Source organism: Hemicordylus capensis, chromosome 4 (genome assembly GCF_027244095.1).
Source record: "Hemicordylus capensis ecotype Gifberg chromosome 4, rHemCap1.1.pri, whole genome shotgun sequence".
In the NCBI taxonomy this organism is placed as follows: Eukaryota; Metazoa; Chordata; class Lepidosauria; order Squamata; family Cordylidae; genus Hemicordylus; species Hemicordylus capensis.
Window position 1 is genome coordinate 85,400,532 of NC_069660.1, and position 19,814 is coordinate 85,420,345.

At 45.3% G+C, this 19,814-nt stretch overlaps 1 protein-coding gene across 3 annotated transcripts in view; it reads right to left on the reverse strand.

Moving 5' to 3' along the window:
• The window catches only part of PTCH2 (patched 2), a 93,765-nt gene that overhangs the window by 15,532 nt on the left and 58,419 nt on the right, over positions 1–19,814 (reverse strand). For all 3 annotated transcript variants that reach the window (XM_053245374.1, XM_053245376.1, XM_053245375.1), the window contains 7 exons: positions 11,945–12,140; positions 5,116–5,237; positions 3,595–3,742; positions 2,588–2,719; positions 2,332–2,487; positions 1,486–1,578; positions 1,241–1,366 (listed from right to left, as the gene is read on the reverse strand). In XM_053245374.1, the coding sequence (XP_053101349.1) occupies positions 1,241–1,366; positions 1,486–1,578; positions 2,332–2,487; positions 2,588–2,719; positions 3,595–3,742; positions 5,116–5,237; positions 11,945–12,140 (973 nt within the window). The remainder of the gene's footprint in view (positions 1–1,240; positions 1,367–1,485; positions 1,579–2,331; positions 2,488–2,587; positions 2,720–3,594; positions 3,743–5,115; positions 5,238–11,944; positions 12,141–19,814) is intronic.

Here is a 19,814-nt window from a genome sequence, read left to right on the forward strand (position 1 = left end):
AAACAGATCCTGAGCCATATCATTCTCAATAAAGGATGACATCTCTCCTGTGTTCTGGAATAGGGGTGTGCACGAACCATTTGATCCTGAACCGGTTCGACCACTAACCAGACCGGAGGCAGTCCAGCCTGTAATCAAACCGAACTGAAGTTAACACAGACCAAAGGTTTGGTCCAAATCCAAACCAAACTGCAAAATTGGGTTCATGAACACCCTTACTTTGGATAGTGTTGTGCTCTTTGTAATTCTAATGGTAATTAATGAGTGGCTCAGAAAGGGATTTGGGCATTCCATCTGTACAGAAGCATCAGTTTTGATATTGCCCTGATTCTGGGAATGCAGGCTGGTTCATGGAGAATAAGCCATGGAAGAAGTGAAAGGGTTAAACAGGAATTGACAGAATTGACCATGAGCGTATTCTTTCCCTTCTATGTTGTTCCGCTCAAATCCAGCCACTTTTGTTCCGGATCAACCAGATCAGAGCAAGAAAAGGATATTAAGGCAGCAAAGTAGGCCATGTAATAAGTAGGTAGCAAGTGAATTTTCCTAATGAAGGAAAAGAGCTCATTGCAGTTCAGTCATAACTCCCTGGATGACCTTGGGCAACTCACTCTCAGAGCTCCGTTTTGACATTTGTAAAATGGGAATAATGACCATCTATCTCACAGGGCTAATTATGAAGATACATAAGATAAAACCTGGAAAGCAGGATTTTTATGTACATTAAAAATCTAATATCCATGGATGATAAATAAGTGGCAGTGCGAAGGAGAGTGATACTGGTACTGTCGTGGTTGTAGAAAGCATCTTCTGCCCACCTGCGGTCTTAATGTCTCTTGTTCCAGATCCTGGACTAGATCAGCAGCCACATGGAAGAAAAAGAGCAGGGCTCTTCCTCACAACCAGGACATCTGCCACCAGCAGAGAGGAGATGGAGGACATAATGGGCAAAATTAACACTTGGCAGTATTGCCAAGTATGAGCCAATGAGGTGCGCCTAATTAGGGAGATGAGCCCATTGAGAGATGCTACTACAACTCATACACAGCTCTTTTTAATCCCCAAGGAAAACATCTAAATATCTACTTTTATTTCAAGGGAATAGGTTATCCAGCTGCCTAGCCAAGCCTGTAGACACTGAGGGCAAAACAACCTGTAGAGAAGGGGTACTTGGAGAGAAAAGGACAAGGCTCCTGTGTACAAGCACAGCTGCATGAAGAAACTGCTAGGACTGGCTTACCTGCAAAGAGAAGGCACGCAGTGCTGGGATGGGTACAAGAGCAGCCATGAAGAAGGCAATCATGTTGTTGACAGAGGTGAGAGCCACACTGGTGCCACTACGCCGTAGGCATTCACCCGTTCGTTCCTGAGTTGGAAAAGTGCAAATGGGAAACAATGAGTATAGAAAGGAGGCCTGGGGCTGAGCACACACCGTTAGTGCACCAGGACCCAAATATGTATGTAAGAACAGGGGAAGGTTTTCACCTTGACAGGTACATGTTGGCTGGTCTCTATGAAGGCATGTGCCAGCAAGAACATGTCATCCACACCAATGCCCAATGCTAGGAAGGGCAGCACCTATATGGAGGTGGAGGGGAAACAGTTAGAGAAGCATGGCCAAGACCTATCCAACGTTCACAAAACAATAGACAGTTCTCAGGGGTGAGAATGACTTAATATGGTACCAAGACAGGGAGGGGGCACCACAAATGCTTAATTTTGCTTTTGTGTTCCAACTCTAAATGATCCCCATATTTTTCCAGCCACATTAACTGGCTTTTGGCTTCCTCCTAACATGAGTGGCACGACTCAGGCCTTGAGCCATGTGAATTTGGCTTGATTACACTTCTTTGCCTTGCAGGCACCTTGGTTGATTTGAAAGTGTTCCTCAGCCATGTTATTTTGCATGTTCCGAGGCACACACCCAGGACTATAAAAGTTCCTGCCTCAATCCAAATGGACAGTGGTCCCTTCTAACTCAACCATTCTGTAACTGCCCTCCATTTCCTATGGCCCCTCTGAAGAGAAAGAAGTATACAGACAGCTGGAGTTCTGTGAGAGTCAAAAGCAGCACTATGATCATGTTGGAGCCTCATGGATATCCATGAGTCTGAAGGGAAAGTGCTTGGTAAGGAGACCTCTCTGGATAATAGAAGCATCCTCTTCTAATGCTGAGCTGAGACAGCAAGGTAGAATGTAACCTCAGTGTTGCCTAGCATTCGGGGCAATGAAAAACTCGGCTGCTTACAGAGGTACTGAGGGCGAGCAAAGGTGGCAGCCAGGAATTGTCATGCAGGAAGGCGGACCTCTCCAGGTCCAAAGTGCACGTACCTGGGTGGTGGCTGCATTGAAGGAGATTCCCAAAAGGGAACAGAGTCCAAGCCCTGCTGCCACTGAAAGGGCAACCAGGAGAACCCCAGCCAGGCCCACAGCACCCTGCGATTTAGAGCAGTCCCAGTGCAGCATGGTGACACAGGCATACGCCAACTGCAAGAAGAGAAGAACGGCTGTTAGTGAGGAGAAAGGTCCGCATGGGGAAGTGAAGGGATAGGCACAAGAAAGAGGGAAGGGAAAAGTTGGCACACACCATCAGCAGGTACCCGCCTGCCACACGGATGGCGCTCACATCTGAGAAGGATTTCATGATGTCATTGAGTGTCGTGGTGGAGAAGGCATGGATGGTCTGGGTGGAATTTGAAGAGAGGGATTCCTGAGCCAACTGAGAAGAAACAAGACCTGTGAGATACTAGGCAAGGAGCACAATCATCTCAATGGTTTTGCTCACATTTACATAAGAGTTCTATCTCACATACATGCACAGGATCCCTATGCATGCCCTCTACCAATGGACCTGCTGACATACATGCTCTACTGAAGCATCCACTCATAAGCAGCCTGTCACACTATGAAGGAATCTGCTTACAACAAGCACCAATCCATCACAAGCACCCAGAGGATCTGAAACACTGTCAAGAAAGAATCTGCTGCCAGCCATTCACAAAGATATCCTTCCACCCAGCAAGGCACTCATGATCACCCATATCATCTTGCAGGACCTCTTCCAGTATATGAGACCTTTTAACACATTCAGGATAGCCTTTTAACATTTTCAGGATGAAGTCCCCATAAACGATCTGTTATCACCAGACCAAAAGGTCACAGGATGCCCAAGGCCATGAATGAATTCATATGCTAGTCATGTACCAAACATGGCTGGGCACTGGGGCGGCGGGGATGGTGGGGGGAGAATATTGATAATTCATCCACCCCAGATCCTTGGAACTGTGTTGCATGCAGATCTGTATACTCATAAGCACACATGCACCAGAACATACCATTTATGTTTACAAATGCAATTTTGCACACAATCCTCCAGGACATCTTCCAGATTCAGAATTCCCTCTACCCACATACACATTGCCTTGCCATGGACTCATACACACATCTGCACATTTCCTGGCACACTGCCTTCCATGTTTCCTGTCTCAGCCTCCTGTACATGCATTTCACACAGGCACACACAGACACCTCACTGGCACCGAGCAGCTCCCCAAGTTCCCACGGCCTGCCCTTCCCCTCCTCTTCCCATCTCACCTCCACAAACTCCCGCTGCCAGGCCTCCAGCACAGCTGCTGCCTTCTCCTCACTCCAGTTGATGTCATGTATCTCATAGTCATCCCGATAGTGTTCAAAGAGCTGCCGTGGGCTCATTAGCAGGAACATGCTTTGCAGGGCTTCAGCTCTGGAGGAAGAGAAGCCAGCTCAGGGATGCCTTCTCCAGCTCATGGTCAGGGAGACAGGGCTACTTTAAACACCAGATCGAAAGCCTTAGGACCCACTGCCTCCCCCACCCTGCAGAGCTGCAGGCTGAAGCCAGGAGCCTTCCAGTCTTCCTTCTCTCGTAATCAGTCCTATGTGGTGCTGATTCACATTCACATTCCAGTGGTGTCAATCAGCTGCTATGTGAAACAAACTGTTGGATTTGGATTCTGTGTGTGCACGTGCACAGAGGATGGTAGTGGTGGTAGGGTTAAAGCCTCCTCCCTCCCTTCCACTGTAGACCTGATCGGGGAATTGCCCAATCCAACTATTATTTATTAAGAAGAAACTAAACCTGTCAGGGCTAATGACACTTTAAATGTCATGTGTAGTTTGGTCCTGAGCCCTTTGACATCACAAAGATGAGCATTTGTTCTGCCATTTTCTTGTTGTGTCCCTCTGTGTTGATTTGGAAGGAAAGTAAGGATATGTATCATCAGAAGCAACCCTTTATTGGTAACCCATTGTTTCCAATTCTCCTTTAGCCATTTATCTGTAACCCTTTGCCTTTCTGAGCCTGGAAAGCTCCAGGTACATTCCCATCAATGAGAATTGTCTTCTGGCAGAAACAATGCAGTATGAGAAAGTTCCAGGATGATACAACTCCTAGCAGTGGGCAGAAACCACATTAAAATTACAGTAATCTGTAATTTACTGTAATTCATTTACAGTAATCCAATGCGGAACCTACACCCGCACGGATGGGTGTAGGTCCTGCACGAGTCAGCCTACAGAGACTAGATGTGGACTGGCACAGGCGCATTGTGGATTGCTGCAAGCAGGTATCTGTGCTGGAAGAAAGCATCCATGTCAGCTGGAAGGAGCTGGGGATGGGCAGGTGGCTTCAGGAGGCATGGGGTATGGCAACCAGAGCTTGAGGGATCAATATAAATCCCATGGCTCAGGAACACCTGCCAGTTGCTCCCAGGGTCAGGTTGCGGACATGAACCGAGAGTTCACTAGAATACGAACCTCGGGAGCATCAAGTTACAAGCTAGCACAGGGGGCAGTTCACCACCACCATCCGCAGTCATAAAAAGGGTGGAAGTGAGAGTTCAATCATCTCCCAGCAGCCATGCTCCCGCAATTAAAAACAAGGTTTATGGCTTTGTCCATCATCTTTAATTGGCTCAGCCTGCACGGAAAAGCTATCTGCCCTGAAGAAAGAATTCCTCAGCTATCTGAGGTTATTCTGGTCAGAGACCTCCTCTTGGCATGGACACGTGGAGAGCCAGTTCTGTCTCTCTCTCACACACATACTCTTTCTCTCTCACACTCTCTCTCTCCGTTTCTTACCTCTGAAGTTTACCCTGGGAATCTTTCACTGTGCCACCCAGGATCAGCTCTTCTTGCCAGTGCATGTATTTTCGGGAGAAGCCATGGCAGCCACCTGTGAGCTCAGAGGGGATGTCTGGTTCCTGATGTATGGAGCAAGAAGAAGAGACTGTAAGATGATGGCAGCATTAACTGGGATATAAGCAAAGGGAGTTTAGATGGGTATGATGCTAGAGTTCCACCAACTGTTTTCCATGGAGCAGGAGGCACTCTGCATCCTTTCCCAGCTTCCTGATATTGGAATTGAGCAATCCAAGCAAGTTTCAAATCCCTCCTTAACTATGATTTCACGGATTGCTTGGCAAAGTCGCTATTTCTCAGTTTCAACCTCCCATATGTAAAACGGGAATAAAATAATGAAAAATATCATAAAGTCTGTAAATCACAATGACACAATCTCAACTTTCTATCATACGCAGGTGTGACCAAGAAATGGAGCCTGGTTGGGGTCACCAGTGGCAGAGAGCAGGTTTAGCCCCCACAATAGTGATGTCCCTGAGTACCCCTCTGTCTCTGTCTCACTTAAGCGGATGGCTAGCATTCACTCTTGGGGGGGGGGAGTAAAGTTCTGCATTGGGAGCAATGTTATAATGAGGGCATAACCTGACATCCTCCTAAAATACTGAGTGGCCAAGCCCTTGCCAATAGGGACCTCACAGAAGGCTACAAATGTGGGGAAGCCTTAAAAAACTCTCTGAAGAAGATCCATTCTGCTCCCAGGTATATAGCCTAAAGTCTGAGAACAATGATCTTTGTTTCAGCTCAGTGATGTCAACCCTGGAGTATCTGAGAGATCCAGTAGCGGTATCAGAATGACAAACTCCTTGGAGCAGCCTGACACCTCCCTGGTTGCCCAAAATGTAAAAAGGGTGTTTCGCATGCCATCCAACATTGCTACTAATATCATTATTTACAAGAGTTCCAAAGTGCTTTTAGAGTATAGAGGGACAGCAAGCAGAGTTAAATAGATCTGGAGTTTCTCATTTTTATGTGATCACGTTTCATAATGGTTCCGTCCTGTTCTAGCTAGTTCCACAGAAGGAAGGCCAAATGTCAGTCTGTCTCTCTCATTCTACAATAGTCAGTAAGCCAGTCTTAGATACAGACCCTATCCAGAAAGATGCAGCACACAAACACCATGCGACCCTCAATAAATGGTAAAAACAGGAACACCATAGATCCAAACAGATATTAAGGGCGTTCACAAGACCGCGGCTTGCCTGGCCTAGGGAGGGCTGAGGGCGGTGGCAGGAGCTGTCCTGCCTTCCCCCACTCAATGTGAGCTACTCTCGGGCTTAGCAGTAGCACCACGCGCCCACACAACCAGCAGCATACGGCAGCTCTGAGAGTGGCAAGGAAGTGGGGGAGGGAGGCTGTGGCCTCCTGCATCTCTCAGTGCACCGCACAAGGAGTGTGATGCATTGGGGGATTTCCAGTCCTGGTGCTTCGCACAAGTAGCCCTACCCCGGTAGGGCTCTGCAAGCCTGGGTAGGGCTGCTTGTGTGGACAGCCTTCTTATCGCTTAAGCCACAGTAGGTCCCCACACATTGGCAAAAGCCACCTTCCAAAATCATGCCGATCACACCTTCAGCTATCATAAATATCCACATGCACACTGCCCTCCTTATTTTCAGCTATCAAAGATTTGTTTATTTGTTATACTGCCCCAAACAGGAGGATAACAAAATCATATGGTTTTGGTATCCAAACAGATATCTAACTGGACAATATCACACAGATGAATTCAAGTCAGCTTGATGATATCATTTACCCAAGTAAACTGAAAGCTGTAGCCACAGAAATAGAAGAATCGCTAGCTACTATATTAGAGAAATGCTTTGCTTATCTTTAATGAGATATTGGAGAACCAATGTAGTGCCTGCTTCAATTTGGTCTGGCAGCTGCATTTGCAAAACCCATTCTGACTGTAAGATACACACACACACACACACACACACACACACACACACACACACACACACACAGAGCACACAGCACACAGCACACACACACACACACACACACACACACACACACACACAGAGCACACTGGGTGTTCCCTTCAATCCTAAAGGCATCTCCTTCCTGCTCCTGTGATGGCAGTAAGAGAAACTGGATAGCCATAATGATAACAGTCTGGCTTTCAAGCCAGGAAATGTGGAATTACGCTTGCAACCCCATCCTACCGCTCCCTGGGCTTGCCCTCGGTCATGTGTGCTCCGTGTATGTGTGTGTGTGTGTGTGCGCGCGTACACACACTGCTCCCTCCCCCTCTTTCTCCCAAAAGCTCAGAAGCTGCCATCTGTTCCAGGACACATTCCAACTATGACCACCTGCTGGTCAGCACTTGCACTACGTCTGCCTGGATCAGCACCATCAGTCCTGCCTGTGCCTCTCTGGCAGAGTGCCATGCATGCCACGTCTCTCCACCTCCCAGAACACATCGAGGGACAAAGCTAAGCAAATGCGGGTGGGGGGGCTTAGAAATTAGGTTCTTAGCCCTAACAAGACATAAGAAAGCAATCCTTTTGTTTTGTACAAATGCCCACCTCCCTACAAAGTCCAGGCCACAGAATTCTCTCTCCCTTTTGGTGCCAGAATGTTCATTTGCTTTGGCTACATCAATCTTGTGTCAGTGTACTTAATGTATACCTTGGTTACTGTCTTGAAGCAGAAGCATGAGTGGTAAAAAGCCTGTTGTCCCCGCCGGATAGTCCTGTCTTAGGAATAATTAATGGCACTCTTACTTTTTTTTTACCTCATTTATCAATGGTACTCACCAAACTTTAACTTTTTGCCCTGATTAACATTTATCGTAGGCTAAATTCTTTGCACAGATGGCAAGTTTTGCAAGCATTCTAAAAATACTCAGCTTTCCTAATGAGTGCACTTAGCAATTTTATAAAATATGTATTTTTTATTTTATTTTTACACAACCAGGCTATGACAGACAAGCTACATGGTTAGGCAGCTGTCCAATATATCTTAACGTAGCGTTTCATCTCAGATCCAGCTTTTTTATGGAAGATGCTCAAATCAGGCACAGCTCAAAACAATGCTTGATGTACACCAAGTCAGCACTCCAAGGATCCCCTGTGTGCATGGGAGTGAGTGACAGTGACTGAGAAGAGACTTTAGAAATTGATGGGACAGGCCTTGGTGGATGTCTGGCAGTCAGGCTCCACCAGCAACATATCTGCCCACTGAAGTGCTGGCTCATCATGTCCAACCTGACACAATTCGGACTATGAATTGGCATCTAAAGGATGTTTTGGGGATGTGAATGCACCTCTACAACAACTAAAGAGGAAACTGGGGGAATCCACAAGGGGACAAATGCATACCTGCAGAGCCGGTGCACATCTACAAAGCCCGCATACAGACATGTACACAGGCAAGTAAGAAAACACACAATACACAGAAAGAATCAGAAACTTTAACACATAAGGCACACGTCAAGCCGATTTCGACTCCTGGCGCCCACAGAGCCCTGTCATTTTCTTTGGTAGAATACAGGAGGGGTTTACCATTATGAGATGATGCCTTTCAGCATCTTCCTATATAGCTGCTGCCTGATATAGTACCAGCGGGGATTTGAACGAGCAACCTTCTGCTTGTTAGTCACGCATTTCCCTGCTACACCACTTAAGAGGGTACTCTCTCTTTAACCCATACTTTATATACACCACACACAGAGTACAGCCTGCCTGATTTAATCAAAAGGCCCTCATACTTCTGAACAGACCTGCACTTACAAGATCTCATCCAAAAGCCCAAACTGATGGTGGCATGGTGTAATTAATCAGTTAATTAAAGTAAAGGGGTTCAATACCACCTAGGTTGCTCACAGGTTCACATTTTAAAGATGCAAAAATTTAAAAAATAATTTAAAAGAAGATTTCTCTGCCTTTTAACAAAAGCTTCTAAAGGTAGCTAACAATAAAAAATTAAAATTAAACAATTAATGTTGATAAAAATGGGCAGAGAGAAGTAAATATGCTGCCCTGAGCTTGTTGGAGGAAGTGCAAGACAACACTGTAATAAATAAATGATGGCACTGGATCTCTTAAAAGCAACTAACATTAAATTCAAGCAATAAAACGCTAAAAATCACAACAAAGAAAACAGCAGTAAAAGCAGAAACACACACAGAGGAACAGCAGTAATAAAAATCAAATATCTAGCTCAGGAGACTAAAATTGTATTCACTTGATGGCAAAAAGCTAATAAAATGGCACCAGCTGAGCATCTCTGGGGACAGGTCCTTTTTAGCACCAGGTTGCTGCTACCAAAAATGGCCCCACCCCCACTCCTCTGGTCACCTCCTGCCTCACCTCTGATGGAGGCAGCACCTGGAGTCGGGTTTATGATACAGATCATCACAAGCCAACAGATCCATATGGGAGCATGTGATCCTTCAGATCCCCTGGTCCCAAGCTATTTAGGGCTTTATAGGTCAATCATATGGCCGCTGTGTTCGAAACCAACTGAAGTTTCAAAGCAATTTTCAAGGACAGCCCAAGATATAAGTGCCATATATGTAGTACACTAAGGATCTTAGGCCAGGGGTTCTCAGACCATTTTTGATATGGTGACCCCCTAAAATAATATATAAAGCTAAGTGATCTCACCCCCACCCCCATGTTGGCTGACATCATGACTAATGATGTGTAGACCAGAAACATGTTGCTGAGGTTCAATCCAGTCCAGAAGAGGGTTCCTGGAGTGCTCTCAGAGCATAGGCACGCTTCTAAAAGTATTTGCACTCTTGCACAAGAGTGGAAGAGTGCTCAAGCGTTGGAAGAACGGCAGACCAGCGCAAGGGCTAGCACTTCACCAATGTTAAGAACACACATACAGTTAGTCAGGATGTCAGCCACTGATTCAATTAGGTAAAGATAAATAACGCACATTTACCTTTTAATGGAAGAAGAGCTGACTTGCTCCTACTTAGCTTTTCAAATGAGGGATTTATGTTTGAGTCTGTCAGTCTAATTTCGGGCTCCAAGTTATTTTCACTAGGTATTTGCTCATTATAGCAGCAACTATTGTAAACTCCAATTTACACAAGCAGGAATCAAGCAAAGCCAGTCAGTATTTTCATGGCTTTCTCACTTAATTCTTTGTGTGCCACTTGCTCACTAATCCAAAATTCAGGAAGAAATATTGCTGAGAACGTGAGGAGCTGTTCAGACTTCTCCAAGGCATCAGGAGACGGACGGGGCATAGGAACCAAAAACCACCCGGCTCCTCCACGGTTCACAAAGCCAAGGACAGGCACATAATGGCATTTATTTAGTCACTCTCTAGATGAGCTCTAGTTAGTGTCTCCTGAGGGAACTCTCCTTGGCCCGTCAGTCAAGCAGTGTCACTGCCATGCCTACTCTTGGCTTTGTGAGCAGTGGAGGGTCTTGTGGTAGCAAGCATGAATTGTCCCCTTTGCTAAGCAGGGTCAGCCCTGGTTTGCATCTGAATGAGTAACATGTGTGAGCACTGTAAGATATTCCCCTAAGGGGATGGGATTGCTCTGGGAAGGGTATCTGCATGATTGCTTGCAGAAGGTTCCTGGTATCTTCAAGATAGGGCTGAGAGAGACTCCTGCCTGAAACCTTGAAGAAGCTGCTGTCAGTCTGGGCAGACAATACTGAGATAGATGGACCAATGGTCTGACTCAGTAGAAGTTAGCCTCCTATGTTCCTATAAGGAGCCAAATAGTTGTTGGCCTCTGTCTTCATCTGCTTCCCATCGCCCCGACCATCTTCACACCTTGGACATATCAGGTAAGACCCCCTACCCTCCTGACAGCTTCCTCTTGAGTTGTTGGGGACCCCTGGAAGTCCCAACCCTCAATTTGGGCTGTCTTAGGCCAAAACTGGCTCTTTGTGAGGTAGGCTAGCTAACTTCAAACACAGGAATAGTGACAAATCAACTTGCTCAAGGCAACTGTGACAGTGGGAGAGATGAAGAAAGGAAAGGCTCAGCTGCACTTAAAATAATAGCATACATATCTACACACTCAGTTCTCACAGAAGTTCCCAGACAGGATGCATCTCTGTCACACAAAAAACAAAAGAGATGGTAAACCTGTGTCTGAACTGTATAACTGCAAGGCCAAACTAGATGAGACTATAGGAGATCCATTATTGAATCCCCTGCAGGTTATTATTTGGTTAGTTCAAAGCAGTCATGGATCAGTCTAAATTGGATTGGGAAAGTGTCAATAGTTTAACCCTTTCCCCTTTGTAATCTCCCTAATCTAAACTGCTCCCTTTGAAGCTACTATTTGGCCCATGGGAGAAAAAGATACAGGCACCATACAGGTACCAATATGTTTTTCCCAATGGGGCAAATAGCAGTTTTGGGGAGAGGGCAGATATAGAACAAGAAAACATATAAGGGTTAAATGCTGCCTTGAACTAAAAAAGCAGGTGATCAAATAATGAATCTCCAGCATCGTTCCTAGTCTGGCCTTGAATGCAGACAGCGTCTTATATGATGGAATGTTCCCTCATTAAAAACAAAACAAAACACCCCACCATTTCTTGCACATACAAAACTAGATGTTTTGGAGAAGGGTTCTAGCCTAACATCCTCCCTTAACATGCTGGTTTTCTATGTATGGAAATATTTCATGATGGGGGAGAATTACATCATGTGAGTCCTCATATGCAGCCTGAAGTGGTACAGAGTACAGACACAGGTTTACCACCTGATTTGCCATTTAAGAGAACTAGGTCTCTCACTCATACATGCATAGAATATATGAGAAACACTGCTAGATCTAACCCACCTTCCGGCTCTGACTGTTGGGGGCACTGGCAGGACACTCAGGGTCAAAGGGGTCAAGACAAGGCCGCTCCATATAGGCCTGGCCAACCTCTGCCTTATCCAGCATTTCCTTGAATCCTTCCAGTGAGGCGAACTGACCCAGCTCCTCCATCAGCTGAATTGGATCTAAGTTGGTCCACTGGATGTCCGGTCGGCCCCTGTAAAAGACACAGTATGTTGTGGGTTAATGGGGCAGCAGAAATATGCAAAATAACACCACTTGCTTATATCTAACATCAGAGATTTGACATGAAATTCTCATGGATTGGATTTGGAGCTGACCCCCTCTCCTTCAACTATCTACCTGGAGTTCAAAGACTGTTCAATTTGAGGCAAATAATTTGGCCAATTAACAAGGCATCGGGCAACTTGCCATTAACAAGTTGCCGGATGCCAAAAGCAAGTAAGAATTGCTCCCACACGTGATCAGGTGGTGACTCAGAGCCTCTGATCTGCAATGCATTTCCTACCATGAGTGTAGTCTCATTTACAGTATTTATTTATATGAACTACAGAACTGTACTGCAGCCATGTATCTGGGCCATAGCAGACTGTGGACACTCAACCAGTTGAGTACATGGTCAGTGCTGATTGAACGCTCATCATGTTGAATGAGCCAGTATTTTCCCATTAGAAATCTCCTGATTTTGTTTTGTAAAGAGCTGTGCTGTTTGTAGCCTTTTTGCATCCATCAAAACCCAAATACATTAAGATAAAGATTCAGGCTGTCTGAGCTCTGTGAGTGTGACCTTTATTTTCGGAAGGAGCTCTTATCTTATTTTCTCTGCCCTGAGGGGAAGTCATAGGAAAAGGTGGAAAGTTAACATTAATTTGCTATTTGCATTTGCTGCAGAATATGCAGGTCCCTTAAGAGGAAAAAAAGCCTGAAAACTGGATTTCACTGAAGACTATGCAAGACAGCTTATGGTGACTGTGAGTTGAGAAAAGGCACTGTGCTAATGCTCAGAGATAATAATCTATTACTTCACATGTTCTTGAGCTGAATCCTGGCAGTAAAAGCAAGGTCTAGTAAACCCTGGCTGCTATCAAGGGAGTAGAAAAAGAAAAAAAGGAAATATGGATGTTCACCTGCAAAACCCTGCCCAGTTTTATTGTAAATACATGCCAGTTTGGGCAAATATAGGCGCTCTTCTCGCTATCGGTGAGAAAAGCTCTGGGGTGGTCTGCGTGGAAGGCGGGTTTAACCTACCTTCCCGACAGACTATCTCCTACCCTTCAATGGGCAGGCGGCTTGCCTGCCCAAACAACTGGCAGCTTGCCCGGCAGCTACAGGGGTTAGGGTGCAGGGAAGCATCACCATGTGGTGCCCCGCCCCACAGAGCTCCGATAATGCACCACACAAGTGTGCAGTGCATTATGGTAATTCCCCTCCCCAAGTGTGCTAGCCGCAGTTACTGACACACAATCAGGAAAACAAGGGTAAGGGAGCACTCGCTACCCTAACCTCATTTTAATGGGAGGCTACTCAATCGGGTTTGCTGCCATGTAGCCACTGCAATCAGGCCTGATCCCAGTGGTTCTCATGCGCATGCAAAAGTGATCTGGGCTCCCTGAGCCTGGCTTTGCATGCACATGTAAATAGCCTCATAACGTTTGCATTGTCTTTTATTAGTTAGAATCTACAAATGAAACTATCAGCGAAGGACTCCTATGCAACTATGGCTATTATTTTTCTATATATTCATTGGTTGGCCTTTTATGTTATATCAAGTTTTAAGATTCTAAAAACCACAAATATTTTGTTTTCCCTTTGGTTTTCTTCTTCACCTCTTTTTTAATTTTGTCATCCCAGAACAGTTGGGTTTTGTAACCTGTGTTTTCTAAAGGCTAAGACTAGAAGCTGTTCCCATCCCACACAGTTTTTTATTGTTGTTACAAAGGTTACAACTACTTTTTTTTTAGGCTACTAATTTTTGTGAACCTATTTGCAAGGCTGAATGCAGCCATGTATCTGGGCCACAGCAGACTGTGGGCACTCAACCAGTTGAGTTCCCTGTGGAGCAATAAAGAGGCTAGATATGAAGCATGGAATCTGTCCCACAAGCAGCAAAGCAGACAGTTCTCCGAGTACACACACATACCATGTCTGGGCAATTATTACACTGAGCAGTTCCAAGTCCACTGCATTTGTCTATTTCTCTACACTAGTAAGAGTATTGCCGCTCCCCCTGCATGCAGAGTCTTGGCTGTCCCAGAACTAGCTCTATCAAGATGTTAGCATGCTGGCGTTAATTGCCCTGACTGGCTGCACAAGACTCATTTAGAGGTGGGAGGAGTGTGCACAGTGCTGGGATAGGGCTTCATTCCCTTTGTTCCCATGCATAACAGGATCAGGCATGCTGCTTTCATTTGGCATCTGGTTTGGAGTACCAGCTCCAGGAGAACTGGACAGTGCCTCTTCCGGGAGGATCAGAAGAGTGTGTGTGGTGTGTGTGTGTATACACATAAGGATAAAGTCATGTGTAGTTGGAGGCATCACAGTGTATTCTAGAAGCAAAAAGGAAACTTTCAATAAAGATGAGCAGAGGAAAGAGTATTTTCCATGCACAACACATTGTTCAGTGCAAATGTGTTTAAGTATGGCATAATTTTGTGTGTGTGTGTTTATATTTGTGTATTAATATACAAGTAAAAATCTGATTTTTTCAACAGAAGTATTTTGATGAGAGAAAAGTCACTTTGGTCCAACTCCAACAAAAAGAGAGCTTGCATGATACAACTTCTTTAATGGGCAAATATGAAATAATCCACCCCAGGAAGGCTTTTGCCATAACGATCATATTCATAGATGAGAAGTGATAAAACAACTTAAAATGTACTGTGGTACTGTTATGGATGTACAATGTTTAATATTCTGTAAGACAGAAGACTGTAATTCTTCTGTAGAATCATGTCAATATTCTTCATAAATATATCTCTACGAACCACTCCAGCCCTAGAGCTCTCCATCCCTCCTAGTAAGGCCTTATCCCTCTCTTCAAACTGTTCCAAGTTCTGCTCACCTCCATTCTGGGGTAGTAAGTTTGTTTAGCCTGGAAAAGCGAAGATGGGGTGTGGGGTGGGGTGGGGGGAGTATGATAGCTGTATTCAAATATCTGAAGAGCAGTGACACAGAAGAAGGAGCTGACTTGTTCTCTGTTATTCCTGAGGGCAGAATTAGAACCAATGAGTTGAAATTACAAGGAAGCAGGTCTAGGTTAGAATTTCCTAACTGTATTCATATTGCGCTTCCTAACTAGAGGCTACATGTGATCACTGTAAGATATCCCCCTTAGGGGATGGGGCCGCTCTAGGAAGAACAACCACATGCTTGTATGCAAAAGGTTCCAAGTTCCCTCCTTGGCATCTCCAAGATAGGGCTGAGAGAGACTCCTGACTGCAACCTTGGAGAAGCCACTACCAGTCCATGCAGGCAATACTGAGTTAGATGGACCCATGATCTGACTCAAAATAAGGCAGCTTCCTATGGTCACTATACTATTCATAGGAAACTATATTTCCCAACTGTAACATTTGTAGTAGCAGCAGTTGTAAGAGCTGTTAGATCGTGAAACAGATGGGCTATTCAGACGATTGGCAAAAATCGGGCTAGGAGAGGCTAGCCCGATTTTTGCCAATTGTAAGAACCACCGGGCTCGCAGCCGAGCCTGGTGGTTCTAGAGCGGGTAACCCGCTCAAGAACCCCTGCCTTAAAACCAGGTTTGCAGAGCGAGTGCTCCACAAACCTGGTTTTAATTATTGTGAGTAGCCACGGTGCGCCTTCACGCTGTGCCTACTCACAAGTAGACCTCCGGAGGGGAGGTGAAAAACCACCTCCCAGCTCCGGGGTCTCCCCAGTATGCCCCGTGCGCTTGCGCACGGCATACTGGGGCTTCCGGGGGCCATGTGGCCCCCGAGCTCCCCAGCCCCCACTGGCTCCGTCTCGATCCGGCCACCCAGGGCTTCCACCCCGCTCATCGCCCCAAACCAGGTCTCACAGATCGTGAGACCCAGTCCAGTCTGTCTCATGCAGTAGTGGGCTCTTCTCCTTTAGAGGTCTTCAAACAGAGGCTGGATGGCCATCTGTCAGGGATACAATAGGAGTTTCGTGCAGTGAGCAGGGGTTGGATTAGAAGACCTCAAAGATCCCTTCAAAAATATTACATTGTTCTTCAGTTCCTTAGGTTGTTAGCCTCTGGTAGAAAATCCACCCTTTGACTCTTTTCCAATCAGTGACCATGTTTCTTACCTCCTACTGACAGAACAGGTCAACAGCCACCCAATGGGTGTTATGGACAAGGCAGGGCAAATCTCCTAGGCAGAACATATTGGGAGAACTGTGCCATACTGATCCACAAGCTGCAACTGTTCCTTCTTCCAGTATCATTATCAACCATGAAGACTGCTTCCAGACTGAAGATCAGGGACAGACTAGCTTGGGTTGTCAACTCTGAAGCTATTCCTGGAGATTTTTCTCCCCCACCCCCCTTTTAAAAAAATGGATATCAAGCCATTAATATCTTCAGGATTGTTCTCAATAGTGACCTGGAGATTGATGCTGATTCCTGGAGGCTCCGGGCCAATACTGGAGGGTTGGCAACCTTCAGGTAGCCATTGCATAGGGCATGTCTTCATGAGTGATTGTTACATCTAATAAAGCCTTCAGTAATGAGAGAGATTCTAGTTCCTGGCTCAGAACCTAAGTCCATTTGATCTGAAATTACTTATATGGTCAGCATAAAAGGGAAGAACTGCCTGTTTTGGGCAAATCACAGAAAATGTATTGTGCAGATGCATGTCAAAGGAAAGTCAACAAGAACCATTTTAAAGGACAGAAGGAATGAGAGTTTAGTCTAACATTCTGCATAAGCCAGGATAAGTAGACTTGCTCTAAGAATTAATTCCAGCTCCAAAGCTAGAACTGATGGATATAAATTAAGTTTGGAATAAAGTGATATTTTTGAGAATCAAGGATTTCTGATGGCAGAATAATTTATCCTCAAATCAGCAACTTTCCCAAGGAAAATTCTTCTATCAGAGAGGGGGAAACAGATGAAAGTAATTGCTTTATCAAACTAGATCAGCAACTCTTGGCAAATGTGAAAGCTTTGAAATTCAACAGGATACAAATTGCTGACCTGGTGAACATCCACCACACAAGTTTCGAGTCGATTTTGACTCCTGGAGCCCAAACACAATATTAGTTCCCAGCAAAGTAAAGAGTAATCTTTACCTCTTCATTCCAGTAGGCAGGCAGAGAAATCTGGGTGAGCATGCACTCCCCAAGTTTCTGGGCCTCTATGTGTCAGGGAGAAGATTGGCAAGTATAATTCCCTTTATAATGGGAGAATATGCTCCTAACAACTTCCTGCGTGCACTGCAACTATCAGAGACACAGGAGCTCATTTTGTGTCAGAAGTTGGCAACCTCATGATTTGTTCATTATTGTTAAATGTGAGTTGATATCTGCGAAATATGATGCTCTTTTGCTTCTGTCCATTTAAAAGCAGGTCTTTTGGTTCTACATATCCTGTCCTTGGAAGCTGTCAAGTCCTGGAAACCTTGATGGGCAGTTTTCTTCCCAGAGTCTGCAGGATGCTCTATCTAGCATGCTAGTGAGTCTATAGGGATTTGCCCATACCCCATAACTTCAAGTTTATTTTATTAACTAGGCAAGTTAATTTAAGTTTCAGGATGGAAAAAAGAGTGACTGGAAATGAATGGGTGTTGTGGCATTTTGTCTTTCAACAGGAATCATGAAGCACTAAAGGCTACCGTTTGTTTGCTGTTTTCTTTTTCTAAAAAGAAGGAAAAAGCAGAACTCCAGGATGGGAAAAGCAAGAAAGCACAGGCAGAGAGCGTCTTGTTGTGCTCAGGGCAGAATCACTCTCCAATCATTCATGAAACCCCAGGTCCCAAGAAGGTTCCTTCTTGCCCGATTCCCACATTCCAAACAGCCCAGCTCCTGCTCCCAAAGAGAGCTTCTTTTATCTGCTGTTTCTTGCTTCACTGAGCCAAGCCGGGCCCTTTTGTTTTTCCATAGATTGCTGTCCTTTGTTCTCCCAAGTTTTCGCTCCCTTTGCGTTAAAAGGAGGGAGGGGGAGAGAGAGACCCTCAGCTGAACTGAAGCGGAAGCTGGACCTGGGGAAAAAGACTCCCTCATTCCAGCCATTAACAAGCAAACCTTGGGAGCTGGGAAGAAGAATAGGAGAGATAGTATAAACAAACGCAGAACCCAAGAGACTGGATGCAAGAGGTAAGGGAGGTAACATGAAGCTTAGTTTGTTTCATGGAAGGGTCTGGAAATAGCAGGAAACCCCTCACTTCCTACGCCAGCTGCCCTGGTTACACAAAAACGTGAGTTATTATACAAAATGTATTCTTAAAGCCTCACATCTCATCTGTGGGTTTTTTTTTTAAAAAGGAGGCTTGAAAAGATGACACTGTGTGGGTTCTGCAAAGTCTTAAATTCTGTAACCATTTTTTTAAATTTAAAAATTCTCTCATTCTTTGGGGTTAAGGGAGTCTCTCTGATTCTGTTCAGTAATCTACCCTACACCTAAACACCCAGTGATCACGTGGTATAAACTCAAATGGGATGAAAACAGATCTATCCCCTTAAAACTCCATACCTAGGGTTTGTGGAGTTCGAGGGGAAACACTGCACCCCACCTCATCTCACCCCTTTTCCTGGCAGTTTGTTATTAAAGTCCTTCCCTTTTTTTAATTTTTAAGAAATCCATTTTCACCTCCCTCCCTCCCTGTCCCCTTTCTCTCAGCAGCAGGCTGAATAAAGCTACTATTCCATTTGTTGGGCAACTTGGAGCTTTCAAAGTATCATTAGCATGAGAATACGTGGTGTTGCCGTTTGCTGACAAAGCATAAGTCTCCAGGGCCTCTTATGGACAAACACACTTGTAAACAGAAAGAATGCTAGCTATTGTTCCTGGCCCTCCCTCCCCACCCCCAGTGCCTCCGGAGGGGTTGGTCCCCACATCTTTACCCTCACTCCCCCTGCATCCCCCCATTTTGTACACCTTAATAGAAACATAATTACAAGGCGGCAGGAGCATCAAAACAAAGCAATTGGCTGCAAAGCAGAAACTCTGGGAAGGGGGCAGACCAGGAGAGAAAGCGCCCCCCCCATTTGGAAGCAGGGTAGGAGCAAAGACTGGAGTTGTGGACCATTCCCCAAATTCTGTGGGGCAGACTAGAGGATGCATTATCATCGATATCATTGTGCCACCCACTGCTTGCTATCACCCCCTCCCAAATGTGGCTTTGCAGAGCACAGTGACAGTGGGACTAGAAGCAACATCTCCTTGGCCATGTTCTAGCAGTATATAAAAGAAGGAAAGCAGCAGTGACCAGTGTTCCCTCTAAGGTGTGCACCTGTGTGCATGTACACAAGTTTTAAAAAATATCTGTGCTGTTAATTTCAGATCCTGCTCAGGTTGAATCAGGAAGGCACCCCTCAATGCACAGTTCACACACACTGCCTTGATACAGCTGCCCAGAACAAAACATATTCTGGGCACAGATTTTTTTAAAAAATAGAGGGAACAGTGGTAGTGACTCTTTCTGCTGTTTGAGAAGAGCAATGCCACAGTGCCCTCCTGCCTGTGCCACAGGTGCTGCATCAACCCCTTTAGCATAGATACCAATGAAAAGCATCAGCTCAGATATGGCTAGACCCCCTTGCCCTAAGATGTCTTGCAAATGACTTCGAGGCAATTCTTGTCTCAGATTTCCTATATGTGCAATAATACTGAGTACACGCTGAAAGGCAGGCAAATATCTTGGAGACCACATAAGGAGAAAGTAATTTGCCC